A 22,327-nucleotide genomic window follows, 5' to 3' on the forward strand; every position below is an offset into this window, starting at 1 on the left:
TTTTAGGTCCTTTACGTGGCGCTAGTAGACTTCTGACACGCTCGCTGCCCTCGCTGAGCGCGCGCAAGCTTGTGAGACGACTACTAGCGCCATTAGTGGTGGAAATTGGCGGCAGAATCGAGAGACATTTTGCGAACCACTTTTAGCAGCGTGTGTCAGGGGGCTGGGGTGGACACTACCATTCCACGGACAAATTATTCGTCGGGCTTGGACCAAACTGTAGCCAACATAATAATGATTAGGACTAAAGATATTATAGAATATTTTATACTATCACTACCGCCACACCAATCGACTATCAAACGATTGGATAATCGAAATTGAAAAAAACTCAAGTCGCTCGGTCAACTTTACGTACGAATTGGTAATTTAGTATTTGTGGCGACCATAGACTCGGCGACCAAAAATGCAGCCAAATAAAATTTTATGTTCTATACTTTTGTCCCATTGTTGTGGTATCGCTTTGGTTCAAACCTTTCGAATACCGTATGGAGGAGACTATAAGTAGTCCACCCACTGCGAGTCTACTGGCTGTTATTTTTCGTCACTAATGATGAACTGATGTATATAATTTGTTCAAGAGACTTTCTGATATTCTGAAAAGGCCACAAGACAAATATTAAGGAAACGCAATGCTCTGCCATAAACAAATTTCATTTCTTATTTTGCTAATGATACCAAAAAATAAGGATCAACTAATTCGGTCGATACAAAAGCGCTATCACATACCCTTAGAGTCGCGAAAATCCAGGTTTTCTCGGGTTTTTCCTCATAAAACCTGAGTAAAATTGGATTTGATTCATTACACGTTTGTGATGCGATGAGTATTGCATTTTTGTTTAGCGTCATTGAACATGGAATTAGTGATATAACCCATTTGGTTAATTTATTAACTTATAATTAGTGTATGAATCAAAACATTTTGTAAACAATTCTTGCTTCCTGCAAGTGTGCTACTACAGTTTTGTATAGTAGATGCTCATGATATACTATGAATAAGTTCACAGTCATGTTTATTACTTTATAACATAGTTACTAGGTATAAGGTATTATTTTAAGGCCGATTATTCATTCGACGTTTTCCCAATACTTGATAAACACATATAATATAAAAATACACGCTTTTCACCTTTCATCAAAAAACAATATTAAAAGAGAAATTTTTTTTAGACCGGGTTTGTTCGGACCAGGTTTTTTTAGATGGGTTTTTCGGGTGCTCAGTGAATTGAATTTGGTGGAGGAAAATTGGACTCACCCTGCAGACCATAATTACCATTCGAGAAAATGAAAAATTAGCCTTTAGAGGTCGACTCTTTGATGCTAATAATATAACAAACGAAACCATATGTATAATTACTGACGGTTACTGAAACGTTTTAATTAAATAATCGTTGACCTAATGTTAAAGAGATAAATTTTATTTACACAACATAACGAACTGATCACGTGTGTATATGGATATGTATAAAGGCATAAAATTTATTTACAATTATGAAACTTTAAGTCGTAAATGGGGTGTATATATACAGCAGTTCGAATTCACGTAGAACACATTTTGTAAATAAAAGGTATCTTCAAGTGTTTCACAACCAGTCTGGTTTGATGCCAGGACAAATCACTTACCGCCATCGTCTTTGAATGACGGGTTCGTTGTACCAGACTTTTCGTTAAGAACGATATCTCCATTAGGAGATTCATCTTCATCTTCCGCAATCTCGACGTACTTGTAAAACCAAGCAAGAATACCAAATATTATCATGTCTACAAACATGAGGCCGGCGAATAGGAAGAATTCACTCGCCTGGAAAATAAAACGAAAACGATTGTTATAACGAAAAGGTACTCACACCTAATAAAGCTCAAACTCGATTTGAAAAGGATTCATTAATAATTTTGATCATTCTTGGACATATAGTATAGACTATTACGTAGTACTATTAATGAAATTGGAACGCATGCAAATGTGAAAATTTAAACATGATAAATATCTAAAAGCCTGTTCACGACATTACAAGATGCATGAAAAAAATATCGAGATCGTGGTATTCAAGTAAAGTATACAGCCATTCTTACCTGGCTATCGAAGAAGGCTACTTCGGCAACGATAACGACGATAAGATTACCAAAGGCGACCGTAAGAAGCCAGCAAGCCTGGAGCAAGGCTTTCATACTGACCGGTGCTTGGGTGAAGGCAAACTCAAGACCAGTGATAGAGAACATAACTTCTCCGACAGTGATCACGATGTACTGTGGCAAAAGCCAGAGCATGTGCATGGAGTTTGGTTCGGTGATCGTAATGGTGTTGGCAGTGGCGGAACTGAGATCGTTCACGTAAGCTGTGACGGTGTAGACACCTCCGAGCTTTAACACTACTGACGATTCTACCAAGGTCTCATCCAAATATATGTCATAGGTACCAGGATCAAGTTCGGTAAGATCAGTCACGTTGAACGGCGATATCACCTCCAAAGACAGGACGGTCTTCGAATTTTCAATAAAGTTTAGATTAGCCGTATCCCCGACCGACGAGTTGAGGTAAACCAAAGCTCGGACAGCCGGATCTCCACTCGTCGTCTTGGACACGCTGTCCACGTAGCTGTTGCTTATTCCATCTTTCGTTACGACCCATGAAGTGGCAGTAGCTTCAGTTCCATAAATGGTTCCTGAAACGTCTCACATGTTCATTAAGTAACCGTATATCAGGTCATTCCATAAGAATATTATGAGGATAATTCATCGCGTGGTGAATTCGCTTGCACTTATGCAATACAGGGTACTTCTTGCCAGTTGAAATTTTGCTCATTGTTCGCGATTGGCCGACTCTTATCTTTACAACCAATCGTAGACCATGAGAGACAAATGTCGATCGTTAAAATGTACTCGGAGTTGCCGAATTGCAGCCGGATTTCGTTAGAAATCTCCCTTGTATTGCATAAATGCAGACGGGATATCTTTCCGTGAAATTATTCCGCAAAGGTACACGGAGAGAAGAAAAAGAGCGATTTTACTCAAAACTGTAAGAAAAGAAGGACACATCGGGGTTTTTGGTAAAAAAAATACCGATGTCAATTATATTTTTTACTAGAAATTTAGTAGATTTTACTTTGCACACAGTGGTTTTCACTGTTTCTAGAATAAATTCTGCATTTTGCAAAGTATATTTTACCAAATCATATGATGTGTTCCTCTGTTCCTGAAGTTTTTAGTAAATCTGCTCTTTCATTCTCTTCGTGTACGAAAGGTGATGTGGCTCTTTTTTACAATGCGTACAAACATTCCCGACTTACCACTCACGGCTCCGTTCAACGTATCTGTCACGCCAAGACTCGAACAACTAGCGAAATTGGCAGTGTAAGCGAGACTAACGTTACCGTTGGCCTCAACGTACTTATTTTCCCAAACCTCCATGTTTTCCAGCACAAAAGAATCATCTCCGACTGTCATTGTGATCGGACAATTCAAGGTGTTGAAGACTCTGACTTGGGCTAGTCCAGACGAAGGAAGCACGGGATACGTTGACTGAAATATATTAAGGAAATCTGAAATTATACGTTCTTGACGTTTGCATGGTTCTAGAAGAGTCCATAATTATAATTGTTCTGTTGAAACTGATGAGGAATAGCACTTTTATAGTGGTTAAAATTTATACCTCAAGCTGCAACTCCACGATGGCAGAAATTATGAATGCAATTCCAGCCAAGAGTCCACCGGTGGTGAGCTTCTGCAGAGGAGTTCGCAGCAGACGCAACTTGTTAAGGCAGGGATAAATTGCGGTTTCGAAAATCGGTATCAATATGATGATAAGCAGTGGATTGACCACTTGCATCTGGTCCGGCTTTAGGAGAAAACTGCCGATCTGGCCGTCCATTCGCGTCGCTTGGATCGTCCATCTTGATCCTTGCTGATCAAACAGGGCCCAGAAAAAGGGCAGCGGGAGGAACATTTTTATCACTTGGAACGCTGACCTGATATCCGAGATGAATTTAGGGTCGTATTTGTCATCCGCGTAATCCAGCCAGTATTCTCTTTCTTCACCTTTCTTCGACCTCCATTTATTGCCGATTCCATGCTGCAGTTAATTAATTTTGGAAATTCCAAACAGTCAAAACAAAATAATCACAGTCCTATTCAAAAATACTTCTTTGTTTTTATCAATCATCAACCGTGGTTATATTTTCCACTTTTACAAAAGTATGTCATGTACTCACGCAGATACACTTTCCGACTTCTAATACTACGTTTCCTTGTGGGGATTTTATCTTGTACATTGGCTTACCAAGAATGAAGATCACTGGAATAGAGAAACGAATATTGAGGCATGAATTTTGGTTCATAGTCTATCAAACTTGAAGATTATTTTTTTCAAAATACTGCATAATGTTTTTTTAAGGAAGCTATACTAACATGAACGATGCATGAATAATACAGCAATTATATTGTTGCCCTTGACAATATAAAATCATACCGTTTTTCGTGATTAAAATAAACCTACCAATGGAAAGAATCATAAGAATTGCCGGAACGAAAAACGCTAGGGAGTAGCAGGTGTTTTCACCGAAGCAGGAAACATCTTCGCGAAGAATAGGAGTGAGGAAAGTCGAGATCAGCGATCCGGTATTGATCGAGAAGTAGAACAAGGAGAAAAAGGTGATCAAATATTTCTCCTGTTGCGGCAACAAAAACTGGTCACCACCAAAGGCTGCAACGCATGGCTTGATTCCTCCTGTTCCAATGGCGATCAACAGCAGCCCCAACAGCGCAAATGTTCTGTAAAGAAAACGGAAATTCAATTTTTTTCTATTTTCATCATTTCTTCCGCGCATCTTGCCTATTATGCTATTTATGTAATATACTACGTATATTATGCATAGTCTCGGCTATTTTACACTTGTAAAAAGGAAAAAAAAAAACAACTAAACATGTTCAGGCACTTCACTTACCGATCGGGCAAATTCAAAGGAGGTGCCGCACTCCCCGTAAGTACCAATTGTCCAATGGCATAGATGATGCTCACATAAAAAATGGTGCGAAATTTGCCGAGAAGAGAATCGGCCAGCATCGCTCCGATAAGTGGGAAAAAGTATGCCAACATACTAAAGACATGGTAGATCACGGTGGATGTGTCATCGCTGTAGTAAAGCTTGTTCCGCAGGTAGAGAACCAGGATCGCTGTAAGGATATAAGAAAACGCAAAAAAATTATCAATCTTGAAGTAAACGAAGAGAAGTTGATCGTTTTTCGTTTATCTCTGACATAATATGCTAGCTGGACTCAAGTCCGATTGATACCATCAATTGATACCATCGTATTAGAAAAGGTAAAAAAAGTTACCAATTGGTTTTCAATACAAGTCACGGTGTTTAATTAAATTTTAAAACATCACTAAGAACTGAAGAGTACGAGATATTTTTTGTTTATACTATAAGGAAGCACACTTAAACTAATATTTTTCACTTCGTTTCAAAGAGTTATTTCTTTTTATTATACTTACTTCGAATACCATAGTAGGAAAACCTCTCACAGAACTCGTTGAGGATGATGAAGAAAACAGACCTTGGGTATCGGAGTTTCTGAGAAAAGAAAAACACGTAAGATTTTCATTAATTTTTCTCTTTTTTGGTATAATAAATATATATATATATTTCAACACTTGAGGATGCTGAAATATCCTGTTAATTTTTTTGCCAGTTTTATTTTTAGTCAGAGAGCATATAATTTTTTTTTTTTGCACGACATACGATCATATATCCTCGCCGATAATGATATAATCTAACTGTAGTCTCGCCTTCGTTTGTAAAACTGGTTATCGGTTCTGAATATATACATTCGGTAAAGTTGGTTGAAATAATTATGAAGTATTTTTTTTTTTTTTTCATTATTACAAATCATTACAATTGACCATGAAATGTCAGTGTTTTTGCTTACAGATATATTTTGACATGGATGACATCAAGATCCTGTTGTATTTAATTCGTTGTGCAAGCTAGAATTTTTTGTTCAATTAATAAAAAAAAACTATCTTGAATTCTGTTGCGAACTGATTTTTTAGTGCAAAAACCTGTTTCCTAGGTAGTTTTGGGATTTTTTTCTCAATTCGACGTGTTTTTGCGTTGAATCGCATTTAGAAGAATACGAGGAAGTTAAAAACAGCACGATCTCAAGTTTCACTGCATCGCGATGTCTCGGTTTTGTTTTTCCTCTTTATTTCACAATTACTGCACATTTTGAAGGCTTTCCAGCATATCTCACTGAAAACTTTCACTGTCATATTGAGCTGCAAACTACGCAGAAGGCCTCGCAGATATATAAGGAACAACGACCCCGCAGCTGCAATTTTTTACGTAACCACATTAGCGATACGGTTTTTTACCGATCAAAACTAGAACGCAACATTCTAGGAATTGCATGTATCGACTCTAGTATAACGTTACCACGTTTCCTTTGTGATATAATCAATATTGAACAATTCTGGTTATCGTATAACTCGTGCTCATTTTTTAAATTCTACGCAAAGATTAACGCGTTGCCGCTCTTTTCGCGACAAAACATCGAATAACGTTTCGGGCCTGTTCGAAGACAAAAACAAAAAAATCACTGGAAGTAAAACTTACTTACTTTTCAATGATAAATAAGAAAATTCAATAAAAAATCGGAGGTTCTTTTTGAAAAATAAAAATTGGGCCTCGACGGGCCCAAAAACTGGGATGCCCATCCCATGTCCACCTTCATATACAACAAATTTTGCTCGAAATATTTTTCAATTTAATGCATATTTATTGAAATGGAACGCCCCGTATATACGACAGAAAAAACCTCGGACCCTAAGATAGTTTGATAATTGTAGAGAAAAATTAAAAAAGAATGTAAGTGATATTTAAAAAAGAAGAAAGGAGTTGTTCGGAAAGGCCAATTGTTCCGAAGGAATTGAATCGTTATTTTTGTTAATTTTTTTATCAAAACAATTGACTCTCCGAATTCTCTTCGATTGGACCAAAACTCGTTCCAGTCAACGAAGTTTCCTCGATTTACTAATCTGTCAACGTAATCGATTTTGCATGGTCGTATTTTTCAAAGAATTTGGAACACCGTAGTTGAGGATAATAAGTTCAATACGTATGCTTCAATAATTAAAATCCGTTTCATTCAATAAACATTGTCTAACAACAGCGGATAGAGATCGGCTATTGATGTCAAGGTTGTATCGTTAAAGTTACGACAGAAATCGCGATACAAACTCTATTCGCCACGTCCTGTTGGCCTTCCATTGTTTTCATTTCGGTTACTGACCGTGTGGTGTCGGTTATTCTTTGATTGGACGGAAATTCACGATGCAATGCTTGGTAACATCGTAGAAAAAGGCGAGGAGCTTTTCACTCCGGAGTACGATCGCTTCTTAACTACTCTATTTAACTGATTTTGTCTATCTATCCAAAGACTCGCCGATACTCGCCGGCAACGAGGAAAAAGAATTTACCGACTTGGATCGACGAGTAAAGAATTTTTTTCCCCCGATTCGAAGAAAGGCCAATTTTGTGATTCGACGGAAAAAGTTAACCTCGAATCACCGATTCATAAGCTAAACTGAATTTCTGCCACAGTGTGAATTTTATTACACCAATCAATCGACAGGTCAATGAACTTGGTGTTATTGTACAGTAAAAGAAAATAAATTGAACGGTGAAAATTTCGACAGACATCAAACTGATGAAAATTAACAAGATTCAAATTAAGGTCATGTAGCAGTCCTACCCTTACCGACCGAGTAAATTCACCCGTTTTGTTCCTATTTGTTTATTTCGCATAGGGAGGTAGGAGTATTACATATCCTTAAATTCCGTTTCCGCTCCGTCGTTTTCCTACGGTATAATAATATAAAATCTCTGCCTATTACAATTTGAAGATTGTAGAATAATCATTGCGAACTGTATGTATGCACGTAAGTATACATGTATTGATCTAACATAGCTTATATTCCATTTCTGTAATTGAAATGTAGAATCGTGAATAATTAAAAGCAAGTTTGATCGTGTATAAAAATTGATTCCTTGGCTCCAAAAATTTTTTTATGTAACTCGCAAGGTTTCATTAGCATAATATATATATCGACTTGGTTAAACTATTGCGTAACAGTAGTTGCGTATAACGATAATAATTCACTGAATGTAATAGGTTAATTTTGAAGCGTGTCGCCTGCGCGAGGAGAGAAATTATAATAAAAACTCGAAGAGCTGCAGATTTCGAATATCCATATGAACGCATGATTTGCATATAAATTGCAAAACTCTATTTCGCACGGTAATACAAATGCAAATGCGTGCAACTTTCACAGTGTGACAATGAGGTCATTTTGCTTCGTATTTGTCGTTATTGTAAATTTTTATCGTACGTACGTACGTACATACATGCAGGGCAAGTGATACACTGTTAACGCTAAAACAATAGCTCACATGCATGGAAATTGCACATACTGCTGGGTAATTACTGTACGCAGCGTTATCAAATATCTATCACGTGGAAAGCTCCATTATGAGTGACAATAATTTGACCGTGAAATGTCAATGAACGTACTTCAATACATATTGTTAGTAGAATTCCATTGTTGTGGCGTGTTTTCGTGCAGACTCTCAAGATTTATTTAACACTGTCGACCAGACGTGTTGTTTGATTGTTCAATTTTTATAAACGATATCGTATACACGGCTAATTTTATTCGTAAAATTGCATATTTCACAAATTATTGTAAAAGGAGACGTTTTTTCACAAGAACAATAATTTGAAAGTTGATGCACAGATTCATCGTTCAATATTTTTATTTTTTTTTTTTTTCTGTCATTTACAGAAAACCTAAAGTAAAAATCTTTCGTTTTACGGAGGATTCATCGGAGGAAAAACAAAGTTTATATTAAAATTGGATGAACTGATTATTGCAAAACACTTTGATTTTTGGCTTGATTATTAGTTGAAATTTGTAACATAAAGTTTTTATAAACTGTAAACGCACGTTCTTCTTTCATCAAAATTCACCCAGCTGTCAATTTCGATACATCGTCTTGTTTGAAACTTCTTTTCTTTTTTTTTGTTTTTTTTTTTTTTTCGTTCGATACTTTTTTCACCATCAAATATTTACAAGCCGGAAAAATTTTATGAAAAATACTCTCAATTCTTACGTACATATAAAAAATAAGTCATTGACGCTATTTGCAATCACTCAGTTTGCAGCTGGAAGAAAGTCGTGCGACTAAAATGTCTCGCTTTCGTATATGACCCAGTTACGGAAGATTCGTGAGAAATAATTATCAACCGTAGTTTCTATCAGCTCGTATTAGGTGTGTACGTACATACCGTTACAGTTTACGTGAGACGTAAATAGCAAAAGAATTTTTTGCCATCTGTTTGTTCAGTTGGTTGTGTTGTTTTTTTTTTTTTTATTTTTTATTTTTTATTCGTATAATAAGTCGTTGATATTAATTTATAGCTGAACCACAGCCGAAGACTTATATGAAAGAAATGGTCCCCAAAACGTAATAAAAAAGAATTGTAAAATGTTAATAAATTCTTATTGCTTATAGCTTCGAAACTGATATGAATATTCATAAACGTCACCTGCAATATTTGCAAGCGTATGTACGAAGAGAACGTTTTCACAATGGTCGACCTTTATTATCTTGAACGTATGCCAAGTGCACAGCACGAACAAAGGCAGCGTGTTTTAAAATATTGTTGTGCATTGATAGATGTAATTTGAATAATATTTGCAGCGTCGGTTTAACGAAGGAAAAAAAAATTTAGATCAGTGATTGGGAGAATTGTAATTTTGTTGGTAAAAATTCATTCCAGACAATTCGGAAAAATCGATTCAACCATTATCGTGACTATCAAAATTGAACAAGAACTACGATCTTGGTATTGAAAAAAAATGTCAGCGTGTAAAGTGATTGAGAATCAAAAATTTTCAATGATACGATTGGACGTTCGATCTTAGTTAGTTTATAAATATGTTAAGAAACTTACATCCGACAATAAAATTTTACTCAAAAATTTTTATCTGATCGTAATTGTTTGAATATTTTGTTACTTTTCTGTTTTATTTCTTACGATAGTTTTTTCAACGGACTGTACGTAACGTAATATAAGACGTTGAAGCACACGCTAGATAAATTTTATCGTCTAATATATTTCGCTCACGTTTAACACTGCATATGTGTCAATATATGAATGTAAGTCAGAAGTCACAACAATAAGACTCGTTGCACCGGGAGTTTGAATCTCGCGTGTGATTTATCAGCTGTTAAGAAAAATGTTATTTACGTTAAAGTTACTAGGAAAATTCTAGTGACATTTTAGTAACCAAAAAGTGGAAATTTCTTTACCGGCATATTTTAGTCCTCAGTTTATACACTGCCTTAAGATATTGCAAGGATAAACCCATCGCATATGTTTTGCAAAAACGATTCTGCAACTTATTACTCAACGATATACGCACCAGCTATTGCCCGCCTTTCAATATACGTGTCGCAATCAAAAACCTGTTTCAAACAACGATCAACCTGCACCGTTTGACCGTGTAATTCTACCATTTTCACAATATATTATTACAAGTCAGAGCCCGGATTAATGTGTAAATACATATTATTTATTTAGATAATTTTCATTCCTTACACTATTCTTTCTCATTACGATCGCTGTTGCTATATTTTCTTGCAACTGTTGCGAAAATTTAATGCTCGTGCAAGAATAAATTGACGTTAAAGCCTTGTTTAACTAAAAAAGTAGAGTAAACGTCAGAAAGTGATTTAGCGTTGCAATTACCAAAAAAAGATCGACGATAGCGCAAAATGGTAACGCGTACCTGGTTTTTCGTAATACCAAAAATATTCAAACAGTTTTTTTTAACGGTACCTGTTTTACTGAATTTTACTAGTTACTCTAACAAATGAAATTTTTTTCAGTGTATTTGGTTTTCTACAGAAAATATCAAGTTTAAAGCCAAAAAATGCAATCTCTACTTTCTGCATTTTAATTTTTTTAAGTCTATACGTTATACGTACATATTTTGTAATGTTTAATACACATTCGTCCGGTACGTAATTACAGGTATACGCCTATGCAGGTGTTTTTTAACAATAAACGAAGCAAAAAACCAAAACTAAGATACGAGTGAAACGTTACCTGTTTCGTTTGACATTTTTCGACCGTCATATTTCAGCGTTTTGGTGAAAAGTCGTTTAAAAAAACTCCGCTCCACGATACGTAATAAGTCGAAGACTCGTTTCCGGTATCCCTCCACTTCCGTTTACAATTTCCTAAGCCTGCATCCCAATAGTTAATTAATTAAATCACACACCGTGCAACGAAACACTTGCAAATCGATTTAAGGATCTTGATTTTCCGCTAGCTGATAGTTTCGTTATCAGGTACAGACGGATGTTTTTCGCGTTTAACAAATTTCCCGACGATTCTATGCATTTGGGGTCTGTTTGTTTGTTTATTTATTTATTTATTCACCCGTTCTTTTTTTTTCAAACTTATTTCTTCTCGGTTTATTCTCTTTCGCGGATGCGATAGACGCGCGAAGCTTTCGTTCACCGCCAACTCATTCGTCTGACGTTCTGACGGAACTCTGAAGGCATGGCACTTATAATGCTTGCTTCTGCCTCCCGGCACGAGCCGCAAGATTTTTCAGGGGGGATGAGAGATCGATTCACTTTGAACCGGGAGACGATGATTCGGGATGTAAAACGAGGAAAAAGTATGTAAATATTTTCATGCTACGGAACTCCCAGGCTGATTATAATTTGCTCTGTTTTCATGTTGTGTGTACGTGAATTAATCGATAACCGGGTCATTGATTAATTATTAAACTTTGCTTTCAACTAACAATGACCCTCCGATAACAGCAATAAATACCGGAATATTATTGAATTTGATTATGTGTAATTGAAAATCGGTGACAAAAAATTGAACTGGGGAATTAGTAAAAAGGCTTTAAGTGTCATTTTTTCAACAAGAACAATTTTTCTTTAGAAAACGTACAAACTTTTTCAAACAATAAATTGTTTTTTTTCTTCTCTCTTTTTCTTTTTTTTTCAATAAAATTGCACTCGCAGACTATTTTCATTTTCCACTTCGATCAGTGCAATTAAGTAAATCGTTATAAGTTTCATTCATTAATATTGCTGTCGGAACGAAGGGTTAATTTTCTCGTATATAATAACACGGCTAAAGATTCCTTGGAATTACCTTTATTTCAGAAAAAGCCAATCATTTTTTTTTTTTATCAAAAATTTCATTAGTCCAAAACTTTGTTTTTAAAACATTGTTAAAATTATCTGATAAGCCTATAAAGAAAGCGTTCGAATTTGAAAAAACGTTTGCTTCGTGGGACGCACGTTGAAAGTGAAAACTTTCGATGAAATTATCCTTTTTTTTTTTTTTTTTTTTTTTGTTTTGCATGTTGACATAAAATCGTTCACACTTTCTCTTATTTGTTTAAATTATCGGCGGTCATACACGGTGCAGTGACTTTCCGCCATCTTGTGCTCTATCTCTCTCGTATGTATGCGTTATATATTACGAGTATAAATAAGGAATGCCATTTAAAAATCAACTCTGCGCGGCCTCGCACAAAAAGTTTTCACTTCAAAAATTGAAATATCGGTCAAACCGTGATCGATTTTTACCGAAAAATCCTTATGTCTTACAGTTATAAACGCTGAAGAATTTGTTTTAAATCAAAACGATGCGTGAAAGTGTGAAAATTTGATTTATTCATTTGAATGTTTAAACAATTGTAGAAATTCAAACGGAATTTGTTTTTTTTCTCGGAGAGAATCTCAGAACGGAGAAAATGGTATATAGAATTTGTGGGTTATATGAAAATTCAGTTGACATTTCGATCGTTTTTCATTTTGTCGATTTTTGTTTTTTTACAGCTCTGTAAATATAATTTTTAAAAACTGAATTCCAAAGGGTGTAATTCAAGCCCTTAAACACTCGATATAATTCCTAGCGACGAGTGACAAAGTCTCGCAACTTGGCATGGAATACCTTATATATACTCCATATATAACATAAGATGAATCGTGTCCGGAAAAGATTGACAAGAAATCTATAGATCTTCGTAATAGTAAATTCTTCACGGAAAATAAATTTCTGTTTGCTCGACGTTTTTAAATTCTTGATCTTAATGATTGGTCATAAAACTCCGCACGTGGATAAACAATCTGCTTTCACAATCCCAAGTCTCATACCTGATTTGGAATTTGAATTTTCTCTGGGAACTAGGTTAGAGCAACAGTATCGTTAACCAGACTTTTCTCATATCCGTGAAGCCAATTAGAAATTACTTACAATATTCAAGTGATGCATTAAGACGTTTCAACCCTGAGGCAACACGTTCTTAGAACTATTTTAATTACTTATCTTAACCTTAAGACAAAGTACCGGATAGCAAATGAATTTTTTCCGACTACGAATGGTAACCAGTACTGTATATTCTGGTAATAGTTGCGATAATTTGATATTAGTTCAACAAACTGAACAAAAAGCTTTAATGTTGCAATAACAAGAAAATGTATCACTGACAATTTTACCATCTTAAGGTCACGTAGAAAAAGGATGAGCTTGCTCGGTCGGTAAAGGTAGGAATACCACGTGACCTTAGTTCTGGAAATTCCAACGGACGTAATATTCGAACCAATTATAAACGCATTATAACCAAGTTGCAAAGAATACGATGTGACTTAATTTAATGTATCAATTTTTCTCACAATCTGACGATTTCGTTCACAGATCCGTGAAATCCGTTTCATAAACTTCTCAAGTCAAACGGAAGAAGAATGTAAATTGAAATTGGTTTACTGCGGTACGTTTGAATCTTTCGTACCGTTACCATTAATAATGCGCACAATATTTCATCCTCTATTTAATATAATATAAACCTCTATAAATTATTATTTAAATTTATTATCGACGCATGTGCGGCTGCCGTAAGACTCGAATTATGAAATTCATTAATTTGCTTGGGCTCTTTCAAGTATTTATAAGAACATCTCGAGGCCGCCGGCAAGTTACAAAGACTCAGCCTCTAACTTATAAGAAACATGTATTACAGACACAACAATTCGCACGCTATATTGCCGAGTTGAATGATTATCGTCGCTACGAAGTGGCGACAAAATCTTAAGGATATAATATGCATTGATTGCAATTTTCGCTCATTCAATATTTTTTTACACTGTGTGTATACTGGAGTGGCTAGTTTTTTTACTTTTCTTTTTCTCAAGGTGCTGATCAAAAAATTTGCGACAAACATGAAAAGAAAAACTTTCGTATTGATCTTTGATTTATGCAGAAATTATTATTGCATACTTTATACACACAAAAAAAAAAAAAATAATAATATACATATTCGTTATGATTGCGTGTGATATACAATAATTATTTATGATCATTGAATAGAGACGAACTTCATATCGGTAATAATAACCAGGCGGATAGTCAACAATCGATTTCTTCTCGGAGGTTAAAAATTGAAAAAAAAAAGAAGAAATTTATTGCACTTACTGTAAGAGAATTTTTCGTCGTAAATTCGGCATTGTCCTTTATTTCTTTCAAAGGGATCTCCTGATAAGAAACAACCGAACGACTTGTCGAACTGTTTCGACGCATTTTTACACTTCCTCGTCTCTCCGCAATAACTTTCAGATCGACATCCGAATTCACTTCCGAAAAAACGAATTTCATTTTCTTTTTTGAGTTTCTCTATATTTTTTATCTTTTTTTTTTTACCATTCTCAACCTTGGTGTGCAACATGCATTCAACTGGCATAATGGACAAATAACTATTCTATGAGCGAAAGTAAGATTTACGGTGTTCAAGGATATTATACTTATAAGCTGTTTTTCATTGGCGAATTTATTCTTAGACAAATTATAGCTCAATTTATTTGATGTTTGAATCACGGTGTAAATGAGATTAAACATCTTATTCAGATCATTCACAATTGTTGATATAATAATTTGAAAAAGGGTAAAATTTTGTCAATTAATCGGCATTTGCGGCGTCTCCGGAAAATTTGCTGCTAATCGTGAAAATTTTTAAGCACTTCAATTCAATACATATAACACGCAACCAAAAATCATTGTTTCAAATACTCGGAAATTTTTCATCAATCCGTATGAAAAATTAATTTATACGTGGAAATTATACATTTTATACAATTGTTTGAATTATTCGTACAAACTCGATTATTACGAAAAAATAATTGCAATCAGCCGAAGATCACGATTGATAACAAACAAAAAAAGTGTAGATATTGTATATAAACTGTTTCCCCGGTTGGTCAGCTATAATGCGAATGTTATAAATTTTCAATCTTTAGCACAGCCGATAATGTTTCGACAAGAATAAATTATCACACCTAGATTATAATTTTCGCAAGCAATTTCACATTTACAAATAATATATTGCTTAAGGATTTACGAATTTGACTGTCTCGTCAATAATTGACCAACTTTCTAGTCTTGCACGCGGATTTTAAAATTCTCTCGCCCACGGATGTTAGACAAGTTTCCTTATTCTGAAATTTGTATGTTATTTATTTATTTTCTCCTCCTGTACCGGTAAAAATTATTAGGAGATAAAAATCGTGTTGTCAGTTATCCATTTCTCGATGATACCTTTTTAATCGAAAAATTTGCGAAAATTCCGAACGATTATTCTCAGTTTCACCAATTATTCACCTACGTAGTAACTATTTTCATTCAATATTGCACACCATAAGTTTGCTATCACAATGCATATTTAATCCGTGTTTCTTTTGAAATAAATATTTACCGTACCGTTCTTTTCTCTCCTTGTTAATCAAATACTATTTACTGTTTACACTTGATAAATATGTTACTCCGCACAGTTAAGAATGATAAAAAAAAAAAAGAACGCATGGGTTAAATGCATATATTATTCACATTAATATCGCTAAATCGCTGCTCAATCGGCAGACTATAAATGATAATGAAGGCCGTCAACGCGAATCGGAAGTTCGTTAAACATTGAACGAGCCAAATTGTTCGAGCAGTCTGATAAATCAATTACTAGAATTGATTTTGACCAGCGCAGCTATCTCGTTGTGAGATTAAGCGAATTGAAAAGCAAGACTTAGTCTGCAATGGTGATAAATAACAGAAGGCAATGTTAACAACTTCGAAATACTTAAGCCGAGTAACCGAAGAAATGCGTCAACGAAAGCTTTCATAAATTATAACAGCAGAGGAGAATCGGCTTATGTTTTATTCACAATAAATCGAAAACAGTTATACCTCGATGTGTCACTGAATCGAAATTTTTTATTTACTCTCTGCGACTTTCGTGCCAGCTTTGCACCTCTCGTTATTTTACTAATCGTGTAAAATTTTACTGCGTCATTTGTAGAGTCTGACCTTATCATAATTAGTTTGGACGCTCAATTATAAAATAGCCGATTTTCGATAAAGTCTTTCCCTTATCTTTACTGATTCTTCACCATCGCTGATTACCTCGTTATTCATCGATTATACTGAAATGACGAATTGCCATAACTGTCAGTATCAGATGAGAGAATAATTACTGGTCAAAATATTGTAATTTGTGATTGAAAGGAAGAAGGAAGAAATCACAATTCTAATTTAAAATTAGTTTAATGAATATTTGATTGTAAATGTAAATTGTGATTCCAGTATTCAACAAGATTACAATTTTAATCACAAATTACGAACGTGTTTACTTTTTAAAAAGATTCGTAGAGCGAACTTGATCGAGTCTACTAAAGTTTTAACCACTTTGAATCGATTTGAAACGAAGTATCGGTATCTAAGCCTTCGTTTACAATTCTGGTATTTTCTGTACTCATATTTTCAAATTAATAGTTTACGAACATAATAATTCGACGAAATTATTGAACGGTATTGATTTTTGATCTACCAACTTCCATATGTATTTTTTATTTTTTTTTTTTTGTCATACTCAAAATTTCTCTATGTTTCGTTCAGAAAAGACTATCCGTTAGAAACTTCATCACCAGTAATTTTCTGTAGAACAATAATAACCTATTTCATACAGGATCGTTGAACTCTCAATTGTTTGTCTCAAGCTCTTTCTCATGTAGGTAGACCAGTGTTGCCCGATGATCCGTGTGACTTTCCCGTAGACGCTGTCTGTAATCCCCCCCCCCCCCCCCCCCCCTAAAAATCTCCAAAGAGGATCGATCTTTTAACCTTCGATTTTTAGTAGAATAGATTTTCACACGTCCGATAGTGGATCAATTTTTTACCCTTCGATTTTTAGTAGAATCGATTTTCACACGTCCGATACCGGATTGATCCAGAGATCGATTCTTAACATAAGATCGAACATACTTACCCTCTGGTTCCCCTTAAAAATCCCCTAAATAACCCTCATCTGCCGCCAAGCAATTTTACGAACCTCTAGACGAAATTATTTATTTTTAAACTCTTTTTAGAATTTATATATACAACGTAGAACACTGTCGAATAGTAATTACCATACGAATGATCTACTTTGTCGAGTCATCTCTTACATTTCAGTGTTTGCACCTGCATTTAATGGCAAAATAAAAATTTCCATGATTTATGTCTGCTTTGGAGATTGTTGAGGTTACGATTTTTGATTAGTCGATGGATCAACGTCAGACCGTCAGATCTGATCTCCGATAGGTTATTTTCTTGATTATTTTAATCGATGTCACGTAAGAGTCCTGACGCCATAGCGCATGCGCTATGGTATCTGCATTCTCCTTATGGCGTCTGAATTCTTATGCGCTTCCAAATTAAGACGGTTAATATTCAAAATTGCCAACGTTATCGTACGGAAATATGATGAAAGTCAGCAAGTGTAAGCGTAAATATCAAACCCAAGATAACGCGAATAGCGTCTACATACGACTCACGATAAAAAGCGAAAAGCAAACGTCTATTTAAAACCTAAAATAATGACTGCCCGATACGGAATATCGGCAAGATTACGAGAATCAGCGTAATGGTGATTGTACAATATGTGAAAATTTAATGAAGAAATACGGAACACGAATAAACGGTTGCGTGCCGTTCTGCAAATTGATTCGAGTCGACTTGAGTATGTCGCAGGCTTTCACGATGGCATAAAAAAAATCTCTTGAAACTTGAAAGTCAACCGCGCATGCGCCTAATAATTCAATCTCATTGGTCAGTGAAATCTTCCCGCAGCGATATTCTTGTCCGCGACGCAGGCCGGCCAACGTAAGAAAAATGTGTACGTTTGAATTTTCAAAGAGCATAAGCATTGAATTCCGACCGTTCTTTGAAGAATCAACTTTCCGACCCGACAACAAATGCTTCCCAAACCTTTCCGAGTCGCTACCTCAATTATTTGAGATTCTAACCTCGAAAATTCGTATCGACTACAACAATTAGCTCAATTTTTGGCTCGATCGAAAAACTTTTTTTTTGTGGGTGGTACACTTGAGAAATCATGTCAAAATTTATATTGTCACCTTAATTCGCCGGTGTAACGATTTGTTGAAACTTTAGTGCAAAAGAATGTATTCAAAGTATGTGACGGGTGAATTGAAATAGTTGCAAAAAAATTAGCACAATGGCAGCATCGTTTCACACCGAACAAAGCGTCTACAAAAATTTATTCCAGTGTGTACAACGTTCACCTGTGACAAAATTTTAAAGACCGCTATGAAATTCATTCCAATAATCGGCATTCAATCGCAATTCTACATGACATACAGAAATTGCATCGATGATAATTTATTACTATTATTTGGATACTAAGCGCATCATATGACGTTTATTCGGAGTGTTTCATAGAAAACGACTCAGTACTTGGGTTGCCTACCATTGAGGGGAACAAATATCAGAAAAACAGACCTACCGAGTCATTATCACTTTGGTAAAATAAAGTCGTATAATACCGATAACTTCGTGGGTCTGTTTTACCGACGTTTGTTCTCCTCAATAGTAGGCAATCCAACATGCCGCGGCGCTTCCTTGGAAACACCCTGTACACATACGAAAATAAAAATTTCGCGAAATGTATTTATTTTACACGAGAAAAATAATCCCTTTTAAATGATCGAGCAATGCATAAGTAATTGCAGAACATTGCAAACATTGCATGTGTCAATTTTCTAATTCTCGGTACCGAGTTGAGGAGGAATATATGCATATCTGCAATTATCATATATACCTGATATCTCATTGCCGAGTTTATCGGCACGAAAAGCTCGTTAATCTTTCTTACTGACTTATCTGATAATGAAGTGAAGTTATCAAGCGGACGATTCACGAATTGATTATTCGAGTGAATTAAGTATATACTTTGTCAATTGACGCTTCAATCAACCTATTGGGTTGTCTTAGGCAATAGAATTGTTCCAGATCGATGAATTTCGCATTTTTACCCCAAACAAGTTTCCAATTTTTCGGTTTTCTTATCATTGGTTGTGAATATTACTTTTTAAACTATATAGAGAAAAAATCGATCAAGCTCACCTCTTCGGATGTTTCTGGATCGACGTTCGGATCAGTAGCCGCAACGTCTGAAATAAAAACCATACGTGTTTAAGAATTATCGAACACAAACTTCATCGCTCATTGAAATTTCCTCAAAAAATGTAAATAATTGATGTCATCTTTTCATATATGCAAACAATTCCGACGAGTTTGTGACTAATTATGGAACAAGAAAGCCAACATTAACGGTTATTTTTAAAAGACCACCTGCGACTCCCGAAGAATCTAATCGGTTCGTGCCTATTGCTTGGAATGTTGAATGGTTGGTAATGGTGGATCCATTTGGGGTCAACGGCAGTCTAACACATAGGAAGATAAAAAATGATGAATGTCGAATCAATTGTGGCACCAGAACATCGCGTGCGTGACGTTTGATTAGGTAGGGATAAGAGATTCATCTCAGCGTGTTCCAAGAAAATTGCTTCTCTGGAGTACGTTTTGGAAAACTGACGTTTAAATACCGTATTTATTGGAAGATTATTAGTTCGAAAATTTTGCTCACCAAAGTTTTCCGCAGGTAACATTTCGCATGTTTTTAAATCGTTTCAGTGAAATGTAATTCGTAACTTGCATTATAGCACAAGAGTTTTAAAGAATTATAAACTATATTTCAATGAATAACACTCGGTGCAAATGCTTGATAAAGCTTTACAATTCGACTCCGTTTATAAAACTGGGTTACATACCAATCAGGTACTGTATATTACATATATTACATATGTACATCATACACAACATTCCTAATTTAATACATCAGCAAGTTCACAAATTAAATACACGCGTGTTACACTTTTGTACGACCATAAAAAAGCTCCCCAGTTTTTATTAACTTTGTCGCCTAGCGGAGTTACCAGTAAAAACAAAAAAAAAAAAAGAAAAATACAATTTCCACAATTTATAGTAATTATAACTAAGATTGCAATTTTGTAACGAATTAGTTGACTGCTTGTAATAAAATTTCACGATCATTGTAGCTGCTGGATTAAATAATCAAAGTATCGAATAGTGTTTATACGTTCAGCTTAACTAACATTTGACCGAGAAATTGAAACACCAAACGTTATAATTAAATGTCACTATACGAAGGAACGTAAATTTATGTCTTCTTGACAAATGCAGTTTCAATTTATGACCGATAAAAAATATTTCCAAGTTCAATGGGAAATCTATTTGCTGTGACTAAATTTAATGGCCGTGTTCCAATATATACGAAAAAAAAATTAGAACGTATTGAATACTTTGTATTTGTTATTACTATTTATAATTGTCGTCTCTAACTGCTTTCGTTTTTGTACAATAACCGAAAAATTACAATAAAAGTATTGTTACAGTATTGAAAACTATGTAATCACACTAAATAGTAATTTTTACCAAATTTTCTAGCAATTTCAGCAATATTCAAACCATAGCTAAGATCCTCTATCGCGAGAGGTAAAAAATCAAAATTTTCCCATCGTACCTTGGCTTGATCCGGGCGGATTTTCTTCTTCTTTACTCATATTCCTCGAGTACTGATAGCGGGGTTTCCTGACTCCGGTTCCCTAACCCTTTCCAGCACTCTCGCCTAGTCGCCAACTAAGTAACTAACTAGCCCCAATGCACCTGTGGTCCGTTCATCGTATCGCTTCTTTATCTCGGTAATATCACTATAAATCATACTTCTTGGCCTATCAATGTGACAATAAGACGTTTTTATCAGTAGCGAGCCGCTCACGCTGCGACGGACAGCCTCTGATCTCGAGTGAACTGAATAGGACGTGCCATCAGAGAAGAAGGCATCGAAGATTTGCTCAGTGAATTCAAACAAACCAGAAAACGTATCTTGATCTCAGATCAGTGCCTTGTCAATGTCACTTTTCAAAAAGCGAACAATCTTCGGAGACTCATTTCGTATGCGGAAGAAAATCTACTTTCGAATCAAGTATTCGCGTATTTGAACGCTGTCGAGAAATTGTCTTCAACCCAATTTAAGCAGTCGTTCGAAGTTCATGTGAATATTTACTGGGATTCGTCGAATATTGTGTTTTTTCGTTATAACGGTTTGGAAGATTTGTACTAATTTTCACATTTTAGTTATCATTCAATTACAGTCTTAAAGATCGCAGCAATAAATACATTTATGCAATCATTTTCGTTAACTCGAGTATTTAACGCAATTATTACAGCGATAATGAGATAAGATTTCGTACAGACGATTTTATCCGCGAAAAATGTCGGGTTAATACACATAACTACATCGTTATATGGCATCTGTATTCGATAAAACAGAGCAGACCGGAATATAATTAATCGTATTGGGTAAACCACTTGAAAAAGCAATTAAGTAAGCCCTAATGACCCTGGACTATCATAAGCCGTGTGTAGAGATTTTTTTACAATTCTATGAAATGCTAGAAAGACTGAAATACTTGATAAAGGACAATAATAAAAAAACAAATGAAAAATGAAGTCTATTTTTCAAATGTGAGGAATTATTCTGTTGGAATAAATAATATTGTTGAACCTGAACGTTAAGTTATACACTTTATTGACTAATTTCTGCACCCTGAATTACGCAAGACTTAAAAAAAACTCTCAAGTCAAGCTTCACGTCTTTTATTGTTTTTGCTCTTAAATAATAACTCTTTGTGATCAGGCGATAAAAAAAACTAATCGATGAAAACTCTCGAAATCGTATCAAGTCCAGGATTGTACAAATATGCTCATGTCTTCTTATACTGCGCAATTATTGAAATTTTTAGATGGTTTGACCAGATAAGATTCGTTTCTA

At 35.1% G+C, this 22,327-nt stretch overlaps 1 protein-coding gene across 3 annotated transcripts; it reads right to left on the reverse strand.

Annotated features, from left to right (window-relative positions):
- Positions 1–1,400: 1,400 nt before the first annotated feature.
- LOC124308731 (peptide transporter family 1) lies at positions 1,401–21,152 on the reverse strand. 3 transcript variants are annotated; one of them, XM_046771715.1, is made up of 10 exons: positions 21,017–21,152; positions 19,537–19,583; positions 5,492–5,570; positions 4,941–5,169; positions 4,493–4,767; positions 4,209–4,291; positions 3,650–4,069; positions 3,288–3,519; positions 2,074–2,663; positions 1,401–1,801 (listed from the first exon to the last, which is right to left on the reverse strand). In XM_046771715.1, exons 1-10 carry the CDS (start codon positions 21,054–21,056, stop codon positions 1,616–1,618), a joined length of 2,181 nt encoding a protein of 726 aa, XP_046627671.1. In that variant the 5' UTR covers positions 21,057–21,152; the 3' UTR covers positions 1,401–1,615. The 3 variants fall into 3 exon arrangements, with proteins under 3 accessions (XP_046627671.1, XP_046627670.1, XP_046627672.1); XM_046771714.1 differs by lacking the exons at positions 19,537–19,583; positions 21,017–21,152 and adding an exon at positions 14,566–14,685; XM_046771716.1 differs by lacking the exons at positions 19,537–19,583; positions 21,017–21,152 and adding an exon at positions 11,170–11,618.
- Between the last annotated feature and the right edge of the window lie 1,175 nt (positions 21,153–22,327).

This window comes from Neodiprion virginianus, chromosome 7 (assembly GCF_021901495.1).
Source record: "Neodiprion virginianus isolate iyNeoVirg1 chromosome 7, iyNeoVirg1.1, whole genome shotgun sequence".
Classification (NCBI taxonomy): Eukaryota; Metazoa; Arthropoda; class Insecta; order Hymenoptera; family Diprionidae; genus Neodiprion; species Neodiprion virginianus.